The sequence below is a fragment of the Brassica oleracea genome, chromosome C5, assembly GCF_000695525.1.
Source record: "Brassica oleracea var. oleracea cultivar TO1000 chromosome C5, BOL, whole genome shotgun sequence".
Classification (NCBI taxonomy): Eukaryota; Viridiplantae; Streptophyta; class Magnoliopsida; order Brassicales; family Brassicaceae; genus Brassica; species Brassica oleracea.
The window spans coordinates 23,269,642-23,282,185 of record NC_027752.1 but is presented as its reverse complement, the minus strand read 5'-3'; the positions used below and the strand labels follow the sequence as shown (position 1 = coordinate 23,282,185).

At 39.0% G+C, this 12,544-nt stretch overlaps 1 protein-coding gene across 1 annotated transcript; it reads left to right on the top strand.

The window, feature by feature from the left end:
• Positions 1-7,462: 7,462 nt before the first annotated feature.
• On the top strand, positions 7,463-9,733 carry LOC106295167 (cyclin-A3-2-like). The gene is made up of 7 exons (XM_013730994.1): positions 7,463-8,036; positions 8,214-8,446; positions 8,527-8,679; positions 8,771-8,804; positions 8,898-9,047; positions 9,132-9,266; positions 9,355-9,733. Exons 1-7 carry the CDS (start codon positions 7,740-7,742, stop codon positions 9,424-9,426), a joined length of 1,074 nt encoding a protein of 357 aa, XP_013586448.1. The 5' UTR covers positions 7,463-7,739; the 3' UTR covers positions 9,427-9,733.
• The last annotated feature ends 2,811 nt before the right edge of the window (positions 9,734-12,544 follow it).

The following is a 12,544-nucleotide window of genomic DNA, read 5'->3' as shown; positions in this document are numbered from 1 at the left end:
AACTCAGCATCCCATTCCTTCGATTCCTTATTAATGAGATCACTTACCCTCATATTTGGATGCATAACTGGTGCTACATGTGTAGCTGGCCTAGCAGGTGAGACAAATATTTGTTTCATTCAGTCCATTCGGCATTGTTCCCTCAGTAAGGAATTTATTAACCATAAGAGTTAAATCCTCCTTTACTATATCCCAAAATTTCTGGTAGAAGAGCGATGTCATCCCATCTGGACCTGGGGCTTTTTCCGGATGCATAGCAAAAAGCGCTAATTTGACCTCCCATTCAGAGACTGGAGCTGTGAGACTGTCATTCATTGATGCAGTGATCTTCGTAGGAACTTCAGATAGCGCCTCTTCAATGTCTTCTGGATTAGAGGACTCAAAGATCTGTCTAAAGTAGCTAGTAGCAATGGATACTAACCCTTCTTCATCCTCAATAATATTTCTATTTTCATCTAGAAGTTGCGTGATCTTGTTTCGTGCTCGTCTTTGCTTTGTCAAGGCAAGGAAGAATTTTGTGTTCTTATCCCCCTCTCTCAGCCAAAACACTCGGCTTTTCTGTTTCCAGAACATTTCTTCTGCCTTAAGAGCATTATCATCTGCGTATAGACCTTCCACTTTTTCTTTAAGCTCCTCCACTAGCTTTGCCGAGTTAATATTATGTTTTTTTCTCCACTCACTCAAAGCTTTTCTGCAGCTAGAAATATGTTCGATAATGGTCGCATTGGGTGGGAGATCGGGAGATTTCCAACCATTGCCGTAGTTCCTCATTATCCAACCATCTTTTGTCAAACTTGAATTTTTTTTATCTCCTCATTGGCTTTATGAGTATGTCTACAAGAATCGGACGATGGTCTGATCCCCATAACCTCATATACTTTACATTAGAGTGAGGAAATTTCTCATGCCAATCCGCATTCCTACTGCCCTATCTAGACGACAGCGAACAGTGTCCTGACCTGCTCTCTTCCCTACCCATGAGAGCATGTCTCCCGTGACGGGAAACTCTAACATCCCACAGTCATTAAGCATCTGCTTAAAGGGCATAAATGAGCTATCCGTTCGTTGTCTCCCTCTTTCTTTCTCATTATGACCTGTGATTTCATTAAAATCTCCTATCATGAACTAAGGTCCATTTCTTGTTGTTGAGAAACGCGTAAGAAGTTCCCAAACTTGATCTCGTCTTTCTAACACAGGATTCTCATAAAAAAATGTCATATAGACATTTATTCCATCAATGACTGTCTCAATATCAATCATTATGTTATTCGAAAATAAAACATTAACTTGAAATTCAACCATAAAAAATAAAGCTAACCTTCCGCTGAGTCCAAGTGGCTCAACAGTAAACACATGATCAAATCCTAAGCCGGCCTGAATGTTTTGCAACAGCAGCCTCTTGTTCTTCGTCTCAAAAAGGAACACATGTCATGGGCGACGCTTCTGACACATCTTCGTAAGGCGTCGAACTGTGAGTTGTTCCCTAACCCTTGACAGTTCTAACTGATTGTCCGCATTAATGATGTTTGGATGGGTTTTTGGAACCCATCAAACATCCCTGTGTGATGAACTTGTCCTTGCCCTTTTTGAAGATCCATGTCGCTTTTTCCTTTCCTTTCCAGCATCTACGTGGTTTGATCTATCAGTAGGCTTAGGTGATCTTTGTCGTGGAGAACCTCTACGGAGGACCTCAACCTTCTTATTATGAAAACCCAAAGGAGCTCCCATTTTTTACTCGCCTTTAGACTCTTGGAGATATTAAGGGATTCTCGTGTAGCCACCTTAGAAACCACATCACTGATGAGTTACCATTCTCCATTTCCATAAGATCCATCCCCAAAATATCATCATCATTGACCTCACAATCTATCATATGTTCATCTTGTGGCACAGTTAAGTCCATATCACCTAGGGCTCCTATTATGGCATCATCACCACCAGCCTTGGGCGAGAAGGATAGAGATTTTGATACACCTCTATCTCTTACAGTCACATTATCACTCATATGAAGTAAATGTGGAGAAGTTGGAGTGACAATCTCACTCGCAAGTTTATTTCCATGGCGAGCATCTTTCCCATCATCTTCACTATGTTGCGCTACGTGTTGATCATTACCGCTATTGCCGTTTATATCTGAACCATCAGGGATGATCGTAGCTTGAGAACCCCGCTCTGGCTCTTCCCTCCTCATATTATACGAACCATTGTATTGCTTAGCACACCATCTCTGCTCAACGTTACGGTGATAAGGTTTTGAATATTGTCGTGAGCCACCATACGAGTGTGTCCTTCCATTCCCATCTCTCCTTCGCATTATCCTAGCAGAGTGACTGTATCGGTTAGCTCCATCCCGAGACCAAGCATGAAAAGTCGCACCTTCGTGATGACTTCGATTCACATGATAAGAATCTCTCAAGCCCTCGCGATCATCATATCCTCTTCGGTTATCAGCATGTCTCGCCATGTAAGCTGAGCGAGAGTGATAATCAGAAGCTCCTTTTTCTCCCAACAAAGGTTGGCGAGAAGACTGCTATGGGAGCTGAACCCGAGCGAAGACACCAGTTCTCCCTTGATGTTGCCCTTGCGTTTGCGAGCTAACTGAATTAGTCGAACAAAAGCCTTTCTCATGGGAAAGAGCGCCACACGTTGTACAATGCTTGAAAAGCATATCATATTTAATCTCTATTGTAACCTCCTCTCCCTCAGTTGACTGAACTTTCCTTTTGAACTTAAAAGGAACCCGAGAGTCAATGTCAATTAGCATACGTCCTTCCATTAGCTCAACTGTATCGACATGACCTAGCCTCACCCCAATATTCATCAAGTTTTTGTCCGTCCAGAGGTGTAGAGGGATACCTGTAAGAGTAACCCAAAATGGAATGATCTAAGGGTAGTCATCGTGGACTATCGGTTCCCGTTGTACCAGTACAAACATACAATAGTTATAATGAAATGGACACATCCTGAGAACCAAATTAAGATCCTCCTCAGATGAAAAGTTAAACAGAAACTTTCCATTCCCTAGATCATTGGCAGTGATACGATCCTCTAGTCCCCACTGATGAGGCATCGCCTGAATCAGTTTTTCAACGTTCTGTTTCTTTGGATTTAAGATCTTGCCGATAAGAGACATACGATACTATTTTATGACAAATGAATCACCATGTTCAGTTAACTGGATCGGGGCTTCGTCATCTTCGTAGCATATTCTCTTGCCTTTTAAATCTGCCATATGAGCAGACCTAGATTGAAACCTTGAACCCATACTGGAGCGATTGTCCGTCAGTGTTGCAGTATAGCGATTCAAAACAGCGGATGAAAGAACAAAGAGCGGCTAATCACGACGTCACTGGGAGTTATGATTATGTGAGAATCGAGGTTTCAATTGAAACCACAATCCGTGAGATGAAACAGCAGATCAATCCATTGAAGCTTGTGAAAGAGGCCAAATGAAGATCTTCCAAGGAGAGAGGTTGGATCGAGAACCACAAGGAGTGTAGGATAGTCTCCTTGTGGGTGGACAAGCAGTATCACGTCCGTCGTGAGGAGATCTCCGGTACAGAGGTGGCACGATCTGGAAATCGCCATCTTGATCGCCAAAGCCCTAGCCGTCAGACGCAGTTGTTCAAATTTAGTTATAGATAACTAGAAGAGTATTTGAATATATGTAGTAATTTGTTACCAAAAAAATGTAATACATTGGTGGTGATTGGTTAGGCTGTAGCAAGGGACTTTAGCTTTAGTTTCTATCTTCAACCATAAAAATTACCGATCATGCTTTATGTAGTTTTTAAAGCTAAAGCCAAGAAATTAAAGAAAGAGCTGTACAAGCCTTCTTTTCTAAAGCAAAAAAATATTGTTGTATGAATCTCTTTCCTTTTTACTTGTTTTCTCATGATTATCTACTTTGCAAGGCGAGCTTTTGAAGTGTTCCTCTCTAATCTAAATCAGAGTAGTTTCTGCGTATCAATCTCATTTTTCTCTGATTTGAGTGAAGATGAATAAAGTCTCTGGTTATTTAATCGGAGTTTGTTCGCCTTCTCCTTCTTGGTGGTGACTCTTGCTCCGTTAAGCTTGGAGGCTTTGATTCTCTATCGTTACTTGTTATTCATCCTTGCTTCTTAATTTAGGTAAGAATCAATCTTCACTTTTAGTTTTTGAGCGGAGTATCTCCAAGGGTTAAGAACCAAGACGGAAAGTGAAAGTGATGGTGAGCCAGAGTAGATTTCAGATTAGTCGGAGTTTGTCTATGAAGATGTTCTGGCGAGATTTTATTACTGACTCGTTGAAGTTTTTTACTGGAATTACACTCTAGCGAGTTAAAAAAGAAGAAGCTTTCAGGCTGGCAGCAATGAAGAACGGAAAGGCAAGTAAGCAGTTCAAATCGGAGATGGAAATAGAAGACTTTTCCAGCTAGTTTCTGGTGAAGCCTCTGGTCGCACGACCACTATCTCTAGAACGTTCGATGGTCACAGTAGAGGACACGTGTACCTCATGCAAGGAGTTAGTAAACGAAGTTACCTTTGTATGATGACACGCGTTTTAATCTTATCTTTTAAACTAGGCCATCCTTGGGCTTTAAGTATTTGGATCACGGGGTTTGTAACTGCTTGAAAAAAATTGGGCTTTGACTCCCTTTTTTTTGTCAACGGTTTTGACCCTTAATACAAAGATGTCGACAAAAAAATAAAGGGAAACTTGTTTTTTTTAGAGAAAAAAAATAGGGACATTGTCCCATTAGACTAATCCCAAAATATAATTGTCTCATTAGGCTAATATTTTCATAATTGCCTATTATAACCTTAAATTAACTTAATTAAAGGTAACAAATTAATTTAGTTTACTATTTATTATACGTTACAAAAAAAAAATAGAAAAGGAGAAAATTCCCAAATCATCAAAACCTAATTCCTCTTCTTCTCGATGGCGTTGTCTCCTACGTATCACCTTCGCGTCTCCTCTGTCTCGTCGAGCTCGGAGCCATCCAACATCGCCTCCTTCATCTCCTCTGTCGGTTGGAATCTACATCCACGTCGTTCTTCTCCAGTTTATATCCTTGATAAGTTCCTTAAGATTCAAAAGCTTTGTTTCCTTGAAATCAAAATCACTAAGCTTTGTTCCGGCCTAATCTATTATTAATCTCTTCTTCTCCCATCAAAATCGCAGGTTTTATCGTCACTAGTCAACCGGACACCGACTCAAATCTCTCCAGGTCCGACATAAGTCTCTTCTTCTCCGGTATAATCTCGTCGGCTCCGGCGTACTCTCTTTGTCTCCGGCGTATTCTATTCTTCAGTTCTTCTCCCATCCAAATCGAAGTTAACATACACACTTCTCAGTCCTAATTTGTTTTCATGGTATGAAATTTTGTTTTTATTCTTCTTTGCATGTGTTTTGATCGTGGTTAGTCTCTGTAAAAAGCATATAGATTAGTGTTTATGTATATGTTCTTGTGTTCTTGTGAATCGATTTAAGAATGTAGGTGTTTTTTTTATGTGTTTGTGTTCTTGTTGTCTTTGTTAGCTTTGTTGTGTCTTGTTTCTTGATTATTAATTATTATGTATGTTTGTGTTCTTGTTACCTTTCGGGATTGTTTAAAGATTAGATTTTTCACAATGTTGTGTCTTCTTTGTATGTTGTTGAACCGTGTTTGATCTCTGTTAATCCCACCTTCTGTAGCTTAGGACAGTTTATTAACTCGTTTACACTCATGTCCCTTCATGTTTATCCCAAAATGTTTCTTAACTCGTTTACACCAAAGCATCCCTCTAGGCATGTGATTATTGCAATGTTCAAATGATTTGGTGCTGGTTTTGATGCAGGAGGAAGATCTGAACATGGAGAATGTCTTCTATTCAGAGATGAAGGATGCTGGATTCTTTGACCTCGATTGGGAATAATAAGAACCTGTATATACAATGTGAAAAGGATTGTTTACAAATTGTCATCTTAGGGCCTACTCTTTGACTTATGTACGTGTTAATACAAGACTCCCTATACATGAGTGATATAAGTAACTTCTGTCTCTCTCTCTCTTGCACGCATTTTGCCTAATTTCGCATTTGGCATTTCGATTTAAGAAATGAAAAGAACAAGGCTTCATGTGTAACCAAAAGTTTCAGTCGACAAATAAAGAGATCCATGGCATACAGTACTAGCAAAGAGTCGCTTGACTTGACATTTTAAAAGAAAATGACAGAAAGATTATGAAAACAACAAACACAAAGCCTCAGATAGTCGGATCTCTTATACTAAATTGCTTCTTGGCTTGAGCTCATCAATGAGCTGAGCAGCTTCCTCCACTGAATCTTCTGTGATTTTTCTTCAGCCATTTCGATGTGAAACTCTTCCTCTAACCCATCACTATCTAAACCTGCAGAAAAACATTCAGTTAATCAGTATTTAAAATAAAAAACTCAACAAGTTATGTATTCACATAAGAAAATGTTCGATGAATTACCGTGTCGATAGAATCAGCTCCAATATCGGTGAATTTGGTTTCTGCAACGACCCTTTGATCGTCTTTGAGTGATAGCTGCTTCTTGACGATCTTAGACACTTTCTCAACTGTCTCTTTTTTGGCCTAATAAAACCAAATAGACAAAACCAATTCCCATACCCCATAACAGGCATATATATGAATCATGGAAGACACTTTGAGAATTTTTTGTGAAATGTTTTGTCAAAATCAAGGGGTTATTGAAGGGGCAGATACGTGTTTGAAGAAGACGTAGCCAGTTTTTTTTTTTTTGTGCAAAAAATTAATTTTTTAAAAAATGGAAACAAAATCTTTTCAAATATTTTCAAAATCTACTTCCCATTTTTTCGGAACTGTTCATACTTATCCGTAGAATCTGCATTCTACTATGTGTAGAATATAGTTAATCCGTTAGAAATTGATTTCTATAGCTTTTAGATTTCATGTAATGTGTAGATTGTAGGTTGTACATACTTTAGAATTGCACACTTAGGGCGGAATGTGTATTCTAAATATTTTTAGATTAATGTTATTTCCGTATATTATGTATTCTAACTTTAGTAGATTTATTGAAAAACGTGGAAGACATATTCTAACCATTGTAGATCTACTGAAAAATATGGATTTCATTTTTTACTTTGTAGAATGTACATTCTACAGTTCGTAGAACGAAATTTGAAATTTTTATTTTAACATTTTTTGAACAAAAAAAATACCTCTAAATTAGTATAAGTATTTACAATGCAATTCCTATTTTTTCTATTTTTTTTTGTTTGTAAAACTATTGATTTGGTTTATTTTTATAAATAAAAATGGGCATTATAGGAAAAAATGGACCTAAATGGAGTCTAATGGGACAATGTCTTTATTTTTTGGGTCTAAAATAATAATTTTCCCAATAATAAAAGAAAATAATAGACGAGAGATGTTTTAAAAAGTTGAAATATGTTTTAGAAGTGGCACCACCATAGCAAATTAGCAATCTTGCCGGTAAAAACAAAATCAGAAACAAATCCGATGAAAATAGTCCCGCCAATCAATTTTTGTACCTCACCAAAATTTTGCGTCTCCCAAAACTAAACTAAAAATCGCACACTGAGCGCGAGAATTTCAACTCGAAAGTTTTTCAGAAATGGCGCTTTTGCTCTCTCCTTTTACATCCCCCTCTCACACCCTCACTTCTTCCTCCCCACCAAATCTCAATCTCTCTCTCTCTCTCAATTACTTTCTCTTCTCTCGGAATCTCTCCAATCCCTAAATCATGATGGAGAAAGAGATTTGTGTGAGGATGACGAGAGCTGCGGCCAAAAGAAAGGCTATGGCCACGGAGGAGGAACGGGTCACCAAGAAGAGAGTGGTCCTTGGTGAGCTTCCCAATGTAGCTAATCTCAACCAGAAAAGAGTGATTCCGCAGCCCACAAAGAGTCTTGTAGCTCCAGCAAAGCAGAGAAAGACTGCCCCGGTGGAGTCAGGATCTGACATTGATGCTCGATCTGATGATCCTAAGACGTGTGGGCCTTATGTCTCCGACATCTACGAGTATCTACGTGAAATTGAGGTATTCTCAACTCTCTGTTTGGACTTAAGCATAGATTAGTTTCACTTTGAAGTTGTGGGTTTGGTCTGAAGAGTCTTAATTCAAGATTTTCTTTAAATTGATGATGATTATTATTGGTTTGCTATGTGAAGTTGAAAGAGCTTTTTATTTTTTTTTTGAATTGGTGAAATTTTTAAGGTGAAGCCAAAACAAAGACCATTACCTGATTATATTGAAAAGGTTCAGAAAGACGTAACACCAAGCATGAGAGGTGTTTTGGTGGATTGGTTAGTGGAAGTCGCTGAGGAGTACAAACTCCTGTCTGAAACTCTTCATCTCACTGTCTCTTACATTGATAGATTCTTGTCCTTGAAGACTGTCAACAAGCAGAGGCTTCAGCTTGTGGGAGTATCTGCAATGCTTATTGCCTCGTAAGTATCTCTTGTTGCTAGTCATTGTCTTTGTATGAAGTTTATGAGCTTATTCTTTTTCTTGTTATCGGGATGAGTAGGAAGTATGAAGAGATAAGTCCTCCTAAAGTAGAAGATTTCTGTTACATCACTGATAATACATTTTCAAAACAAGATGTGGTGAAGATGGAGGCAGGTATACTTCTTGCACTCCAGTTTGAACTAGGAAGACCTACAATCAGTTCATTTATAAGGTTAGATTGGTGATGAGACACTGTGCTTTCGATGGCTTGTATTGTATGATTCATTGTCCTCATTTTGTGTGTTTTGCCTTTTTATGTGCAGACGATTCACAAGGGTTGCACAAGAAGATTTCAAAGTAAGCTCAACATAAAAAGATTTGAAACCTGCGCTTTGTAACTTGTAGAGAGTCAATTGCTAATAGTATTCTCCTTCCATGCCTTTGCTGCAGGTGCCACACTTGCAGCTGGAGCCACTCGCTTGCTATTTATCAGAACTGAGTCTATTAGATTACAAAGCTGTGAAGTTTGTGCCATCTCTGTTAGCTGCTTCTGCTATCTTTCTTGCTAGATTCATCATCCGTCCAAAACAGCATCCTTGGGTAAGCATTTTCTTCTCATTGTCTTACATTTAAGTCTCTTGAATTAGATACTAATTTTATTTTGTTTTGATTGATGTACAACAGAATCAAATGTTAGAAGAATACACAAAGTACAAAGCGGCTGATCTACAAGTGTGTGTGGGAATCATACATGACTTGTATCTGAGCAGAAGAGGAGGTGCTTTAGAAGCTGTAAGAGATAAATACAAGAACCACAAGGTAATCAACATTAAAGTGATAACAGCATTTTCAACAAGATCATTTGAATAAGCATTGTTGATCGTTAATGTTGTTCCTTTTGTTACAGTTCGAGTGTGTTGCGACCATGCCTGTTTCACCAGATCTGCTCGTTACTTATTGGGAGGATGTTACCATTTGATCTGAACCACTCTTTCTTTTGTCTGAACTTTGCTATCTTTGCCAAATGTTGCTGAGATCGATTTGACGAAAAGGTATCTCAATGAGTAGCCGGTCAGATAGTATACAGAATCTACAGCTGTAGCTGGTGTAGCAAAGAACTCTTCGAAGTGAAGTGAAGGCAGCAACAAATAATTTGTGTTTTGTAATATGAAGATGTGTAATTTTTCATTTAAGTATCACTTTATATACATAATTAGTATATGTATCCTTGGAATAATGCAGTATAACTACAGAATATGATTTACGTTATGCTTTTTTGGAATGAATTAGTTAGTATAAGAGAAGTAAACCAACCTTTAAGCTTGAACCAAGAAAAATGCCATTTTGGGAACAAAGAAGAAGTACGACACATGCCTTACAACACGGAATCACGCGGATTCTCTTTTTTATTTTTTATTTTTTTATCTAGAATACGCCGTGAACAGAGTCCAACCTGTATCTTCAGAAGAAGTCGATAAACATATACATAGAAAATGGGTTACACCCCTCTGCAAAGCCCATAAAATAAAAGATCTGGCTCTTTAAGCCAGCCCGAAACGCCAGTTGGACTGAGCGGCTTCCGACCAAAGCAAAGGAGACCCGACCACATTTGCGACCTTTCAAGCTAGAATGAATAAATGATACTGGTGAGCAGTACGTGAGGGAGCAAGTCACAGTTCTTCTTGCCATTGGCCGCTATGAGGACGAAGTCCTATGCAACGTCCTTCCCATGGACGCAAGCCACATTCTTCTAGGACGGCCATGGCAGTTCGACAAGAAAGCAATGTATGATGGTTACACCAACCACCACTCCTTTATAAGGGAAATAAAATCACTCTGATTCCTTTAATTCTTTTGGAGGTTCATCAAGATCAGATCCAGTTGAAGAAGATTCGAGGGAAAGAACCTAAATAGCCGAACCTGAGGTTTCTCCTAAGAATTCTAATTTCTTTATCGAGGAAAGTCAGGCAAGGAAGTCTTTGTATTCTCAGCAGCCATTTATTTTACTTATGTATAAAGAAACTCTAATGGCTTCTTCTGACCTTGCACCAGAGATTCCGAGTGATTTGATAGATGTTTTTCAGGAATTTTCTGATTTTTTTTCAGATGAGAATCCTAAGGGATTGCAACCGGTGAGAGGCATAGAACATCAGATTGATTTTGTTCCAGGTGCTTCTCTTCCAAATCGTCCAGCTTATCGAACCAACCCGGTGGAAACAAAGGAACTTCAAAGGCAGATTTGAGAGATTCTTGAGAAAGGCTACATCAGGGAAATACTTAGTCCTTTGTGCCGTGCTTGTTTTACTTGTACCTAAGAAGGATGGCTCATGGCGCATGTGTGTTAACTGCCATGCCATCAACAACATTACGGTAAAGTATAGGCATCCAATCCCTAGGCTTGATGACATGCTAGATGAGTTGCATGGTTCCTCTGTTTTCTCTAAATTTATTTGAAAAGTGGCTATCACCAAATTCGCATGAAAGAAGGTGATGAGTGGAAAACTGCATTCAAGACTAAACTAGGGTTGTATGAGTGGCTTGTCATGCCATTTGATCTTACTAATGCACCTAGCACATTCATGCCTTCGATAAATCATATCTTGCGGTCCTTTATTGACCATTTTGTTGTTGTCTACTTTGATGATATTCTTATCTACAACAAAAATTTTAATGATCATAAACTGCATTTGAAATCTGTTCTTGAAGTCATTAGGAGAGAAAGGTTGTTTGCAAATCTTGGTAAATGCTCTTTTGGAACAGATCACGTGGTTTTCTTAGGCTTTGTTGTAGGTGCTGATGGACTCAAAGTGGATGAAGATAAGATCAAAGCCATCCGTGACTGGCCTAGTCCATCGCCCGTTTGTGACGTAAGAAGGTTTCATGGCTTATCTGGGTTCTACCGGAGGTTTGTCCAGAACTTCAGTACTATAGCAGCCCCACTCACAGAAGTGATCAAGAAGAATGTTGGGTTCAAGTGGGAACAAGCTCAAGAGGAGGCATTCCAAATTCTTAAAGAGAAGTTAACTCAAGCTCCTTTGCTTACTCTTCCTGATTTCTCTAAGACTTTTGAGATTGAATGTGATGCCTCAGGCGTGGGTATTGGTGCTGTTTTGATGCAGGAAAAGAAGTCCAATGCGTACTTCTGTGAGAAGCTTGGAGGAGCCACACTCAATTACCCCACTTACGACCAGGAGTTGTATGCTTTGGTAAGGGCTCTTCAAACATGGCAGCATTACCTCTGGCCGAAGGAGTTTGTGATTCACACAATCTACCAATCTTTGAAACACCTCAAGGGCTAGCAGAAGTTGAATAAGAGACACACACGTTGGGTCAAGTTCATTGAGACCTTTCCTTATGTTATCAAGTACAAGCAAGGTAAGGAAAATGTGGTGGCTAATACCTTTTCTAGGAGGTATGTTCTTCTTTCAGCTATTGAGACTAAGTTGCTCGGTTTTGAATTTATCAAGGATTTATATGCAACTGATCAGGATTTTAAAGACTTTTTCAGAAAATGTTCCAAGGCGGCTTCTCGAAAATATTATCAAATGTCTGGAATTTTATTATTTGATAACCGCTTGTGTATGCCCCCAATGTTCTTTGATGGATTTTTTTGTCAGGGAAGCACATGGAGGAGGCCTGAGGGACATTTCTGAATCAAAAAGACACACAAGGTGGTTCATGAGCAATTCTACTGGCCGAGCTGATGAGGGACATGGAACGGATTTGTGCCTGATGTGTGGTTTGCAAGAAAGCCAAATCAAAGGCATTAAACCAAGGTTTGTACTTAGCTCTACCCATTCGATCTCATCCTCGGGTCGACATATCTATGGATTTTGTTCTTGGATTGCCTAGGTCTAAAGCTGGTAGAGATTCTATCTTTGTGGTGGTTAATAGATTTTCTAAGATGGCCCATTTCATACCTTGTCATAAAACCGATGATGTTGTGCATGTTGCTGAACTATTCTTTAAAGATGTTGTTAGGTTGCACGGAATGCCTAGGACAGTTGTTTCAGTTAGAGATTCTAAGTTCCTAAGCTATTTTTGGAAGACTTTGTGTCTAAGCTAGGAACCAGGTTGTTGTTTTCTACCACTTGTCA